Here is a 14,607-nt window from a genome sequence, read left to right as displayed (position 1 = left end):
GACCTTGAAAGGAAAACAACAAAAAATCTACCAGCTTTGCTTCAAAGTCAGTTCAACTGATTCAGATATGTCTTCCAAAATGTGTACGAAGGATCGCATTAAATAGCAAACATGCCATACTGCAAAAGCGGTGATGTTAAAATACGGGATATCCAAAGACTTACGTACGACTTTACCGGCAGAATGTTGCAATCCAAAGAAAAAAGGACAATTCGACAGCTGGCGGCTTAAGGTTAGTACAAATGGAGCGTTTTATACGAGAGAGCAGCGCGTTTCCATTATGCAAAAATATTTCAAAACTAATGAAAGCCTGGCGGTCACTGTTCGCAAATCGCGTTCAAAATATGGCCGACTAGATCATGTGACTTAATGCTGCCAAAAAGTCAAAGGTCTATGCTATGACAACCATCCGTGCATTGATGGGAGACGAGATGAGATTTCAACTTATAAATAAATGGCTAGGGACGGATTATTAGACAGCAATTAATGAAAAAATACCAAGTAAATAAAAGAGAAATGTATAAAATTTTCTGTAGGACGTAAAGAGACTTTGATATCGATTCGAAGCGCCGACGGCTATGAAATCTCTCGCCTATTCATGCCTCGGCTTTTCATTGACGAACCCGCACCCGCGGTATTTAGCCGTCCTTACTAGTTGATGTATTAAGATCGACGACTTGAAATTTTGAGTTGAATTACAAATTTTCATTGGGTCATCTATTTATTATTGCAATCCTGAAGGCATCTACAAGTTAGCGCTTTCGAATAATTAAATAGTATCCTAGACAATTGAGAAATAGGCTATGGAACTGTGGAAACAATTTTAGAAAAAGATCTCGATATTTTGCCATATTCTGTTCATGTCCTAAGCTGAGCCTAAATTAAAAACTCGCATATTCCTGGCATTTGAATTTTGACCAAAATATTTACATACATCTATATATTTAACGGGACATTACCAATTACATCTATTTACTGAGAAAATATGATAATTAAATCTTTGTGTTTGTATTAAAGAGATCAATGAAAATTACGTAATTTTTGATGGGCCGATCGGTAAAGCATAATAAGTCGATTTATTTACTGAGTTCTATGTAGATTGTATTATTTTATTTTCACATTCGTTATCTTATGGTTTATAAGTTGACAGATGCAAAGAAATGCCTTTTTTCTGATGAATTATTTCCTCTCTCTCTCTCCCTTGATGTTCTATCGCCGGGAATATTGATATTGATATCATGCAAAAAGCTGTTATTTGAGAGAGGGAAAATACAAAATTTAATTACTCTTGATATACAACGCGACGGAGCAAGCACCGAGTGAATCTATGAAAATTCCTTAAACTCTACCGATTCCCGGACTTTCGCACAGCAACAACTTAAATAGCTGGATATTTTCACTGATCGTATTGTGTTGCAGCTAAAGGTGGATCCGAAGCATCCAATCGGCGAAGTACTCCGTGATGGGCGAGAGGAATCCGCATTTACTTGTTCGTTATCACTGCGTTCTTTGCATGATGTCTCTTTCGATGTACTGGCAGCATCTTGCTTTGGCGTCAGCTTTTCAATTATCCGAGAAGTCATGTTAAATTTTCTTGTTTTACCTACAAGAGATGAGATGCCCAGTACGAAGTAGAAGCTGCGAGCCTTATTGCCGCTCTTTTCATCCACAAACCCTTCGGTAACGTCAACGTTTTTATGGCAAAAGCTACTGTCAGGTGACTTCGGCAGAGGCGAGTTGCTCACACTTGTTTCCTCGAATTCTTCTACGAGATCAACTCTTTGTGTATATAACGCTTTCCAGATATTGCCATCTTGCTTCAACAAAACCTCTCCCCTCTCCCCTTGCGAAAACAGTTCAGATACTTTATCTTCCTCTTTCAAGGGGCAGTTATCAGCGTTATTCTCGGATGTTACTGCGACCACGTTTTCACTATCATCAATTTTTTCATCGGAAGAGGCGGCATCTGTATTCATGTTAACTAATTTTGGCAAACAGTTTTCCTTTATTTCAGAGGAGAGTTTAGATCCGCTTATTAAGTCCTCGAACGGCGAGTTACTTTGCGCCGAGGAAATGTCATCTATCTCGGACTCATTTAACTCTAACACCACGTAATTATCCAATTCATCACTTGCATTTGAGCGATTATCTCCATCATGTTCCGGTACTTGCAAGACTTCCATGTCCGCAATCGGTGAAGCAGCTCCTATCAAACACACATGACATTTAAAAACAAGATCCACGCCACTTCCGCATGCTACATCCACCGTGGACTGTGTTAACCATGGCATAATTTTTTTAGCACAACCCGGATGAAAAGAACTTTTGCAAAAACCGCAATTGATTGGATCGATCGAACCGACAATATTTAATTTGCATTTCTCGCAGATTGCCGGATTGAGAATTGCTTTTGTTGTCAATTTAGTATTTTGCTGTTCGGTCGACATTTCGTTGTAAGATCAATTCAATGTAATTTATTTAAAATTAAATGTAACACTTGGGACATAGAACAATATCAGCACAACCACAAGAGAGAAATGTTTATGTCGTGATTGCGAGCAAGGCAATCGAGAACTAAATAAGTAAGTAACTAATTAAGCAAAGGAAACAAAGAGTTTCAAAGGATCAATGTTCAGGCTATTTGCTTGTAAAAGAAAAGATTGTGCTACAAGACAGGGAAAAGCAAATTGTCATTGTTGCTTGCGAGAGAGAACACAAATATACGTTGGCGTAAACCATCGCGTTCACTGCATATTTCAATGTGCTTTCAAAAACCCGAAAAATAATTTTATTGCTTAAAAAAACCGTCTCTTCGCATCTGTCTGCAATTTTATTGCGGACCATTTTTATATTATCTTCCGGCGACATGTTGGCGACTAAAACAGCGGATTAGTAGGTAAAGGAAACACTTTCCGCTATCGGGGAATTTTTATAAATTTATTCTCAAAACTGCTGCAGTGGATTTTGTGCAAGAAAAATGACAAAAGTGATTATCCAAAGCAACATAGACTTATTTAAATGATATTTTTTTAAGATTTAAAACAAAGGTGTCCGAGTTTTGCAAACAAAAAAATACCAAGGATAATATTCGTGGGTTATTATCTTGGGTCAAAACTTTACAAAATTATTTGTACTTCAGTTTATGGTTAACTATCTTAGCCAAAGAGAAGTAAAAATTGTAAAGAGTCGGGCAAGGACAACCTTTGTGCACCCTACACCAATTGTTACTCCATTTTCGTGATAAGTACTAAAAATTATATCTAATTTCTTTGTAAAGACAATCGAATCCGATCGCTTCGTCTAACCTTGATACGAGCCAACTCCAATCGTAAGATATGAAAAATTGGGTTTTTCCTCATATAAAAGTTTGTCCGTCAGCGTTCTAAGGAGCGATTATATGGCAGAGATTCAATCCAAACATTTCATATCAATTTCATATGCTTGGTTCTATCTTGCTCAAGGATGTGCTTATGCATGTTAACAGGAACTCTGACGTTTTAATCTGTTGTTAACATTTTGGCCAAATGAACATGAATCCATTCCTTGCTAGTGGATATAAAAAATGTATTCATGATTCACGACTTTTTGTGGAAACTTTTTTCAAAGAAAGTTCAAACTTAAGACAATCTTATATTCCTTCCAGTCAGCGAAAGCGCGACATTAAACATAAACAAAAGTTACTAAGACACTTATTAATGGAGTACAACAGATTCGGGATCTGTGTGCTATTTGTCGAAACCCCAGAGCCTACTCTTTAGTTTGCTCTTACAAGTACAGTACCAAGGAAGTGGAATCAAACAAAGAAAGATCGTAGAACCAGCTAAAGTGGATCTATCTCTCTCTCCGTCCCATTTTCTATCTCTTTCAAGGTCAGAAATTTAGCGTTTTTTTCTTTTATTCCTCAACAGAGCAAGAACTACGTTTTTGTCAGCGGAGATTCTAAGTATGCGACCACCTGGTCGATATGATGTCATGATTAGCTAATTCCCGTTACTTAGGGCACTCAAATGATTCGTTTTTTCCAAGTTATGCTGCTACACTTTGTGTTTTTCCTAAGATGTAAATTACCCTTCAAATCAATTTGTACTTAATGCAACCAGGTGATCGAAAGCAGGTGCACGCTTACCTATCCTTTACGTTGTCAATTTTTATTGCCCAATGCCGTTGGTATTTTAAAAGAAGAGCACTTTTCGCAATAAAATAAAGAAACGCTGCGATGTTTTTCCTGGAAATTGATTCAGTTGTAATTTGACAAAATTTATTTCTACTTATATTTGATATCCTGCTTCCTGGTTTTATTTATAATAGAAACAAATAATGAGACAAAATAGGTTCAACTTTATATGAAAGGCTGAACTTACAAACGATCGAATATAACGAAAATATTTCTGATAACAGAAAAAGCAAAAAAAAAAAAAGGAATAATTTAAAAAATATTAAATTTTCGTATTCACTATTGATTCGATCGCGATGGTCTATGCATGCCTACCTAGAAACGATGCCAGCAGTTTTCGAATATCGGAAAATTCCGTTAAAAAACCGTTTTTTTCTAGAAAGGAAACTTTCTCTTTGTAGAACACGCATTTACTGGGTCAATGAAGCCTCCCATCAAATCGATATCATTAACGAGATAAAATTACCGAACGCACTATCGAAGCTGCTACTTCTGGAGAAGCCAAGAATCCACACAAATAATACAGAAGAGGTTGAGAGTGATATTGACAATGCACAGTCAACTCGCCCAAATGTTCTAAGTGTGAAGCGCACAAGTAAAACGTCAAAAAAGTCGGTCAAAACAATGGAGGAATCTGATGACAAGTTCATAAGCATCAAAACTTGGGAGCAAAATCCACATAGCATTCTAGTTACCTTTCTTTCCAAACTCGCCCATTGCACACTATACGAATTTCATTAATTTCACCTCAGGCTCATCTGAAAAATTCTATCTATTGAGTAGCTATCTCCTGCAATGGAATGATTGTTATTAATAAAACCTTTGCTCTGGTATGGACAAGCAGAGTCCCAAAGTCTGTCATAAATGTGATATAAAGATTTTGCGATTTTTGTAAACGTCAATTAGTTCTCCAATGAAATATTAATCAAATTCCTAGAAGCTTTAGCATATTACGGTCAAGAAATTTTTTAGGTTTGGACGAAGTCCTCTGCTATTGATTGTGCAAATATTGCATATTATTGATGAAACTACGAAGTATGCAAGTGTATAAAATAAAAGCCGATAATATTCATACGCGATCGCACGAAAATTTGCTTGTGTGAAAATTCAAAAGAAACAAATTGAGATACTAGTGTTGTCGCAAAAGTCATTGTCCCGACACCGCGATTCTACCTTCATCTCTACAAAAATAAGATAAAAAATTGTATTGATTTGTATTAAAGGTGAGAATAGTAACTCACATCTAGTGTCATGTGTTTTTTTTTTGGCAAGTTGTATGCCTAAGTACACATGCAAGTCTATTTGAAAGAGTGATGCGTTTTATTGTATTCGTTTAATGATGATGAAAGCTTTCCTATGTTATTTGCAGTTGCTTATAACAGTATGCTGGTGCTTGCATCAGAAGGCCATTTAATATTACCTCCCTTTTTACTTCGGAAAATTCCACTAAACTATGAAGTGGGACAGACCGAATTTTTAAAAATAATTTTTGTAATTTTAATGAGCATGGACTTCCCAGGTCTTTTACCGTCTTTTTCAAACTTCGAGAGAAAAGCTTAGTTTTTTTCTTTCATTTCATATCGTATAGTTTAACATTGTTATCAACATGTGAGAAAGTATTTAACATCATTAAGTAAAATGCAATGAAATCTTCTCAAAAGTTTTTAAAAGCTTTTATTCATAATATATTTTGTAAGTAGCAGAGAGTCAAAATAAAAGACAAACACTTGGCAGATGAACAGAGACACAATCTCCATATAATATACAGCCTGAATAGAATCAAAGAATAATTCGTGAAATTCGTTCACTAAAAAAAGGTGACGGACAAAAAGGCAAAACGAAAAATAAATGGATCTTGACGATGAAGCGATTGATTGCAGCTTTAATGAGAAACAAGTGAGTACAATGTTAAAGGAATGGCTTTCAGCAAGTGAGATTTAAATGGTTTCAGTTAATTTTATCACAACGCGATCTCAAAATTGTTGGTGCGAAAGTTATTGAGCACTACGGCAGACATTGTGAATATCTTGACTTGGGTTACAATCGCCTTAACTGCATAGAAAAATGGATTTATGACTTCCCTCAATTAAAATGTCTTATACTAGATGGGAATTATTTGCGCGAAGCTCATTTACAAAAATTGAAGCAACCATTAGATCGGTTGCGCGTTTTAATGCTAAATAAAAACGAAGTAAAATTACTGATAATATGCATACAAGAGGGCATGTTCGCTTAAAAAAAACACACAACATTTTTGCTTTTAGTTCAGCGATTTAAAATCAACGACTGATATCCTAAGCAAAATATTCCCTAATTTGGAGTACTTAAGTCTACACGGCAATCCAATATGTCCGGATAATTTAAACCTTAAGCCGTTTAGCGATTACGTGCCCTACGAATATGAACATTACAAGTGAGTGAATGCCAGAAAAATAATTAAATTAATTACTTCATCAATTTAATCATTTTCACTTTTTAGGAACACTTTAATTGCAGCTTTACCTAAATTAAAATTTCTAGATCATTCAGCTTTGGCAGTCGATGAGTCTGCAATGTCCGTACATGCATCGCGGAATGGGTCGAATAGCAGCAGCAGCTCATGGTTATCATCTGGTACGTTGTGGTCTAAATTTAAAAGATTTCTCAGATCTAACACATCTCGTAGTCATAATACAATTGCTAAACTTTCAGGTACATTTGTTCTCTTTTAATGCCCCTATGGAGAAATCATTGTTTTCAAATTTTAGCAAAAACATCTTATCAAGGCTTGCAGTCGGAGGGCAATCGATACATAACAAATTCTGATTTATAACAATCGTCCCATTAAAATTACATTTTTGACTATTATTATACCCTACCCCAAATGTGGAGCAGAGTGTATGGATGTATGCAACACTCCGAAGAAGTGATGTAGGGTGTTTAGCAGACGTTCTTGCCCGCGCGTAACGTTTCCCGTTGATTTTTAAAATATGAACCAAACAGATTAAAACCTTCTGCTTACTCAATAGTTACAAACATTAACTGTCCTGCATCGATGCTTCCCATGCCATAATCCAAAATTTCTTACTGAATAAAATACTAGTGATACTACCACAAAGATTTTACCTAAAAACGCTGACACGTTCAAGTGTTCTTTTTTAAGATACATTTACAGGGAAGAAATTATAAGAACGAACTGCGATTTTCAAAGTAAAGCATGTCAATACAGCATATTCTGTTAAAATAGCGCAAATAGCGACAGGGCGAACATCAGATAGAATTCACATGAGATAAATATTGTTTGCACCATGGTCATATGGGATATATATACAAGTAAGGAATGTTCGGCAGCTCAGCAAGACTTTTCGGTCTAAAATAATTTATATACAACCGTCGTTCTTAGATTTGCAAATCTTACTATAGCTGCATCTTTGGAATTACAGTCTAATAACAAGTAATTCTTAAATAAAATAATAATGTTACAGTACCTGATTGTAATGCTGGGACACGTTAGTCATCCTTGACGAAAGCAGATGAAGCATGTAATGAGCTGATGAGCACTTGTAGACAATGTACATAGCTAGAGAAGACTGATCCCTCTTTAAGCTGCGCATCTTTAATTTAGTTGGTATTTCTTTGCGATCGTTTTTTGCAAGTAGGACGAAAAGTGGTGCATATGAAGAAGTGAAGCAGGAGGGGAGCCGCCACAGCATTGCGGGTGAAAAAAAGCGTTACCGATCACTTTAACATAAAACTACCGACCGTTTCTTAAATTTTGTCCGCATTTTCCCGAATTTTCGCTGCATTCAGAAAAACTCAAAATGACGGAATAACGCGACGCCGATTTCTTGCTGCCCTGCAAACGAAATGCAAGCAATTGATGAGAACAATTTTTATACATAAAAATTGTTGGTTTTTTACGAACTCTCATTTTGTTAATATATTGACAATTAAAAAGAACGTGTTTCGAAAGTATTCTCCGAACTGAAATCTTCATTTTTATAAAACCGAAGTATGAAGAAAACTGACGCATATAAAGAAATTAAGCAGGAGGGGAGCCGCCACAGCATTGGGGGTGAAAAAAAGCGTTTCCGATCACTTTAAGATAAAACTACCGACTGTTTCTTAAATTTTGTCCACATATTCCCGAATTTTCGCTGCATTCAGAATAACTCAAAATGGCGGAATAATGCGACGCCAATTTCTTGCTGTCTTGCAAACGAAATGCAAGCAATTGATCAGAATAATTTTTATACAAAAAAACTGTTGGTTTTTTACAAAGTCTCATTTTTTTAATATATTGCCAGTTAAAAAGAAAAAGAACTGAAATCTTTTTCCTTTTTACAAAACCGTGGCACATTTTGCTTTAACTACGTTCAATAAATGCCGGCTTACTTACGCAAAAAAACAGCTGTATGCTAGAATAGAAAAAAAGAGTAGAAAAACCTATCTCTTAAAGTAACGGTAAAGCTCTCATCTTATTGCATATGGAGTTACCATCTTTCCTATGTGTTTTTCAAATTTAGTGTTACAACTCTTAATTACGCACTCAAAATTCATAATATAAAAAAAGGTCAAATATAAAGACGTTTTTCAATTTCCGTAAAAGGTCCTATTAAGAATAAATAATTATATTAAGTGCAACTTTGCAATTTACTGAGTAAGTCGTAAAATTATAGCTTTTAAATGGAATATAAAAACGTACATATGAGCCAACCTATGGGCTAGTCGGTCTTCATGCAACTTTTATTCTGGAAAGTGGGAAAGCGAAAGAAAACTAAATAGTCGATATAACTAAATCGCTTTATCATAACCCAAGTCAGGGAGTTTTTAGTTAATCATCTTTAAGTAGCTTGAAGAATCGTTATTAACACTATATAATTTCTTCTACATTTTTAATTAATTGCTTAGAATTGAAATCATCTTTTCTCATATCTATAAGATTTTCTTCCTATACGATAAGGGATTTCAAGGTATATGTAGTCATTTCCTGGACTTAACATTGCGCATTCTAGTAGAAATACATATGTAACGTATGAACTAGGATTTCTAATGAATTGCGTTTTTGCAGTATATTTACAATTAAAAAAAACGCGCTTTAGAAAATTTTGTCAAAGTTGAAATAGTTTCTATGAAGTTGGAACATATTTCACTTTGTCTTAAACAATAACAACAGATGAGAGTTAAAATACGTGAAAGCTCTCTCTTAGTTAATATTTAAAAAAAAGCGTTTCTTTTGTGCTTATAGAGACAAGCTTTTGTAAATTTTCCATTAGTCAAAATAAAATTTTCAGAACGTGCTCAACGAAGGTAAGCAGAACAATGCGATCAGGCATAACGTTCACCACTTCACCACTTACGATTTTTATGAATTAAGATTGGAAAACCTTCCAAAGAGCACATGACAAAAGCAGGTGAAAATAACTGTGCTTCTCCGTGCGCTTAGATAGTAATGTAGTATTTTTTTTTTTGTAAATTGAAGTATAAGAGCTACTGAAGGAATTTTCTCACTGTCCAACAATTAGTACAACTGTTGCCGCCCTTAATATTAGGGTTAATATTTTTTAAAGTCAACTATCGCTATAGTAATTGTGCTTACTTTAGAGGCAAATATTGAAAACGTGTTGAAATGCCTGATGCACGCCGATTACCATTCGAATATTAGTTGTTATTCTTCATAGCATTAAATATTTATAACTATTTGATAAATAAAAGAGTGTTTTTAATAATTGAAAAGCGAGGCGATTTGCCTACTATATTTACGAACTAAGGAAAAGACCGCAATGTAAACCAATCATTATGTTGTTTGTATTCAGGATTTAAAATAAATGAGTAGCAGGGTCAAGTCCAATGTAAACAAAGTCCGATTTTTCCAAGGAATAATGAAAACATTTGAATATAATAATGGCAGTGCTATTGATCGAAAACGAAAAACATAGAATCTTTTTAGAAAATTACAATTTTTGTTTTGAAAGCTCAATATCTAATAAAGCAAAAGTTTTCTAATAGTAGTAGTGGTTCTGGTTTTCATATTCGTAATGACTTCGGCTTTTACGTCATAATATTAAAAATTTTAGTTTAAACATATTTTTGGGCACATTTCGTGAGAAGAATTATTGAGAACCGCCATGTATAACTTAGCAACCGCCCATAAGTCGTATAAAAAGACTCCTCCAAAATTGAAAGTGAGGTTTAAATTGCCGGATGGCTTTAAAAGTGAAAGTGTAAGTACTTCATCTTCTAATTGGCCATTGGTCCGCGTTGCAGGCTGTCACTGTAAACTGCCTGCACGTTCAGTGCAGAAAAAAAAAGCGTTTGGTCACACTATTCATATTCGGTATCAGTAGATATTAGCAATGACAAAGAAAATACGCTAAACGTTGAGGCACAAGCATGAATGCATGATAATGAATTGCAAATGAGAATAAGCGGCAGTAACTGGTGTATAAAAGCACAGAAATCGAAAAATATATTTCAGTTTTATTTGTTCACTTGTTTCGCTAAACAACGTAAGACCGGCCGGCAAAAGGAAGGCGCTTTTAATAAAAAAAAATTAAGAAGAATATCTTAACCGTATTGCAAAATAAATAATTCACAGAAAAAAAACAAAAAATGGCAAAAAATCCAACAGCCGAACCTAAATACACTTTGGTATGTACATATATGAATAAATTTTTGAGTTATCTCTTAATACAAATACCGGGTTAATGTAAACATTGCAAAGATTGAGACGTTTGCACCAATGAGACTGCTTTCTCAAACATATTATATTGATCTACATATATATCCAATTACTATCTCAATCACAGATTTAGCTATGTTTGTATATATGTATACGTATGTAAAGCATCAACAAGTTTTTTAACTATTAATAAATACATTTTTTATTTATCGCTATACGGGAGGTATTTGCGGGGATTCAATGATAGCTGGCGCTCTCTTTGTCTGGATTATTTTTTCAATGATAGGAGAAAAATTGACTTAATTAAAGCAAAAGAATGTGAAAAAATTATAGGAATACTTTGTAAATATATAAAATATGTAAGCCAGCGATCGATTTGGATCATATTCAAAATGCAATCATTTTATATGAATGAAAGTAATGTTTGCTCACAATGACATACAGTCGGCCCTTTTTCAATTGTACAACAGATGTTCATATTCGTTTAAATAGTTTTCTCAAAAATTTTCAAATGAATTATAAGAATATTAACCAAAACCAATCCCGATTTCTCATCATTACCCTGTGAGTGCCATGCCGCACAGATTAATAAATGTTTAATGAAAACTTTGTTAGATAATTATGAATCTCCTTACAAAAGAGTTATTACGAATTGCTTGATATGCTAAGCACATTGGAGAAAACCTCATAATTGTACGTGAGCAGGGTATGGCAGTCGACCATTATGTTAATTTAGATTAGATTGAATAATTAAATCTTCTTACCCATTGAAGCGTTTATTAATTCAAATATATTGGATACAAATGAGCGAAAATAGCAGTATCAGTAGAGCTCGAGAAATTGCATTGCTTCGCCTACCTTGAGTTCCAACCTTTTTTTCGTATGAACTATCAATTGCTTTGATGGGGAACCATTTCTTGCACTTCAATACATCAGAAGTCGTCCTTTGTTAGGAAAATTGATGTCGCTTCCACCTATCTTCCCATTAAATAAATAGTTCAGGCAAAAAGTTCTGCTTGCTATTCTTGTTATTCAATTTTTATTTTTCCGAATGAGGGAAAATCTTAAGCTTTATAAAAAGTTAACGATCGAAAGAAATTAGCCCAACATATGTGTATATGTCTTCTAAGAAGACATATTCTAATTGCTAATGATTTCACAAAATACAATTGATCTCGCTTGCGAAGAGTGCCAGGCATCAAATGTCGGTACCGTGAATAAGTCACAATTGCTCGCATATTGACAATTGATTCTGTATATACCTATATACACACACACGTATAAAATTTATTTGACAAAATGTGTGTGTGTAAGCTTACATTATAAAGATAAAATATAACAACTTGTAATCTACTTACGTATGTCCATAATGAAAGGTAACTGAAAAGTGTTCACTGCACGCAAATTGTCAGATCATTTTTAAAAGATGTTATTTAAGGGTTTGCGTGTTGTTTACATTGTCATAAGAATATTATAGAATTATAGCAAATTATACTAAGTTATTAAAACAATTAAATGAAATTGCATTTTGCCTTTGTATATGTGTTCATTAAGATGCTTTGTCCTTTTTGTTGTCAAGCGCACTTTTCAGATTGCGAATTAGAAGCGAGACGTATAAAATTTGACTTAAATGAAAACGTAATCGTATAAAAGCAGAAATTTCTATAATTACAGCTATCTTGTCTTCTTTTCTTTTTGCTGTTTTTTTTTTTTTTTTTTAGCTTTTTATCAACAATGAATTTGTTCCTTCTGTATCAAATAAGAAATTCGCGACTGTGAACCCAGCCACCAACAATGTTATCACCTATGTTGCTGAAGGTGATAAAGTAAGTTAAAAACAAAATTTATTTTATTCTTTTATATATGTATGATGCATATGTAAAACAAATAACCTTTTAATGAGTTTAAAAACCTTGATGCATAATTTTTTTTTATCAGGCTGACGTTGATAAGGCAGTAGCAGCCGCCAAAAAGGCATTCCAACGTAACTCACCATGGCGTAAAATGAGCCCTTTGCAACGCACTGACTTAATGATCAAGTAGAATATCCTTTAAAAACCTGAAAAATAGATCACTCTGTTTACCTTTGTTTTCTTCCGGTTAGACTTTGTGAACTGATGACTCGCGACAAGCCTATTTTGGCGAGTTTGGAAACCCAAGATAATGGCAAACCGTACACTGAAGCTTGTCTGGATGTTGATTATTCGATTGACACTTTGAAATATTATGCCGGTTGGACTGATAAATTCTGTGGCGATACAGTGCCGGTTGGCTACGATCTTGTTACCATAACGCGTAAAGAACCGGTGGGCGTTGTAGGTCAAATAATACCCTGGAATTATCCTCTATTGATGCTAGCCTGGAAATGGGGTCCAGCTTTGGCTGTAGGCTGCACAATTGTTCTGAAACCTGCGGAGCAAACTCCGTTGACTGCCTTGCATATGGCTGCGTTGGCCAAGGAAGCTGGTTTTCCGGCTGGTGTTATTAATGTTGTTACCGGTTTCGGACCCACTGCTGGTGCAGCCATTTCTGAGCATCCCGACGTGCAAAAGGTGGCCTTTACTGGCTCCGTTCCTGTAGGACGCCTTGTTATGGAAGCTGCCGCTAAATCGAATCTTAAACGCGTTTCCTTGGAATTGGGCGGCAAAAGTCCTTTGGTAGTATTCGATGATGCTGATGGTAAATATATTATGTTAGTATAGCAAGATTGTCAATTAACAATAAACCTATTGCCTTGCAGTTGACTTCGCTGTGAATGTTGCACACGAGGCTTTGTTCTCTAATCACGGTCAAAGTTGCTGCGCTGGAAGTCGCACTTATGTCCATGAAAAAATTTATGATGAATTTGTATCAAAAGCTGTCGCTAAAGCAAAGTCGCGCACTGTCGGCGATCCTTTCGATGATAAAGTCTTGCAAGGTCCTCAAATTGACAATGAAATATTTTCTCAAGTTTTGAGTTATATAGAAAGTGGAAAAGAAGAAGGCGCCAAGTTACAATGTGGCGGAAAACGTGTTGGCGAAAAAGGTTTCTTTATAGAACCAACTGTTTTCTCGGATGTCACCGATGATATGAGAATAGCTCAAGAAGAGGTAAGCCAAAGTTAACGTAATCCCCTCCCCTCCCATGAATTTCTTTAAAAAAAAATCTCTTCTTTTAAGATATTCGGTCCCGTGCAGTCCATATTTAAATTCAGTACCGTTGAAGAGATAATTGAACGCGCCAATAATGTACAATATGGCTTAGCTGCTGGCGTGATTACTAATGATTTGAATAAAGCGATGCAATACGCTCAAAGTGTTGACGCTGGTTCTGTTTGGATCAATTGTTATGACGCCGTGTTACCGCAGACTCCATTCGGTGGTTACAAAAACTCTGGTATGGGTCGTGAATTGGGCAAAGATGGCCTCGATAACTATTTGGAGACCAAAACTATAACAATGAAAGTGTTTAATCAAACTTCTTCGGATTAACTTTCTCGCCTTGTGGGATAGATTAACGCACAAAGAAGAAAAAAAGTTCTTTTTTTTATTAACTTTTATTTAGTTTCCTTAAATTTTGTTCACAAAAGAAAATTTCAAAAATAATAACATCAAATGCAATTGACTTTCGTTATCATCTTTCCAAAGAGAGACTTAATTGATTTTTGGAAATAATGACATTATTACTGCTGATTATTGGATTGGACGCTACCCCCTGCAAGTCACACAAAACTAAACTTTATACCAATAACACTGTACTGATGCAAAGGCAAAACATTTTTCAGATGAAAGC

At 35.0% G+C, this 14,607-nt stretch overlaps 3 protein-coding genes across 6 annotated transcripts in view; 2 read left to right on the top strand and 1 right to left on the bottom strand.

The window, feature by feature from the left end:
• LOC119634348 (leucine-rich melanocyte differentiation-associated protein) overlaps positions 1-7,099 on the top strand; it is a 100,977-nt gene extending 93,878 nt beyond the window's left edge. The window contains exons 3-7 of the mRNA XM_038028432.1: positions 5,875-6,070; positions 6,126-6,365; positions 6,439-6,587; positions 6,654-6,865; positions 6,922-7,099. Of these exons, the coding sequence (XP_037884360.1) occupies positions 6,023-6,070; positions 6,126-6,365; positions 6,439-6,587; positions 6,654-6,865; positions 6,922-6,986 (714 nt within the window). The 5' untranslated portion in view covers positions 5,875-6,022 and the 3' untranslated portion in view covers positions 6,987-7,099. The remainder of the gene's footprint in view (positions 1-5,874; positions 6,071-6,125; positions 6,366-6,438; positions 6,588-6,653; positions 6,866-6,921) is intronic.
• Positions 1-14,607, bottom strand: part of LOC119634334 (RYamide receptor) — a 121,568-nt gene that overhangs the window by 98,621 nt on the left and 8,340 nt on the right. For 2 of the 3 annotated variants that reach the window (XM_038028412.1, XM_038028415.1), the window contains exon 2: positions 7,642-8,009. The gene's annotated coding sequence lies outside the window, so the exon portion shown is untranslated. Of the gene's footprint in view, positions 1-7,641; positions 8,432-14,607 lie in introns of those variants that run through there. The other variant, XM_038028413.1, reaches the window with a different exon arrangement.
• Positions 6,070-14,495, top strand: LOC119634336 (aldehyde dehydrogenase, mitochondrial). Of its 2 annotated transcripts, XM_038028419.1 has the most exons (8): positions 6,070-6,074; positions 7,101-7,102; positions 10,752-10,804; positions 12,557-12,661; positions 12,774-12,874; positions 12,940-13,514; positions 13,576-13,925; positions 13,995-14,495. In XM_038028419.1, the coding sequence occupies exons 3-8, from the start codon at positions 10,766-10,768 to the stop codon at positions 14,304-14,306; spliced, it is 1,482 nt and encodes a 493-aa protein (XP_037884347.1). In that variant the 5' UTR covers positions 6,070-6,074; positions 7,101-7,102; positions 10,752-10,765; the 3' UTR covers positions 14,307-14,495. The 2 variants fall into 2 exon arrangements, with proteins under 2 accessions (XP_037884347.1, XP_037884346.1); XM_038028418.1 differs by lacking the exons at positions 6,070-6,074; positions 7,101-7,102 and having other exon boundaries at positions 10,632-10,804; positions 13,995-14,494.

This window comes from Glossina fuscipes, unplaced genomic scaffold, assembly GCF_014805625.2.
Source record: "Glossina fuscipes isolate IAEA_lab_2018 unplaced genomic scaffold, Yale_Gfus_2 3, whole genome shotgun sequence".
Classification (NCBI taxonomy): domain Eukaryota; kingdom Metazoa; phylum Arthropoda; class Insecta; order Diptera; family Glossinidae; genus Glossina; species Glossina fuscipes.
The sequence above is the reverse complement of the archived record's forward strand: the minus strand, read 5'-3'. Positions and strand labels throughout refer to the sequence as shown.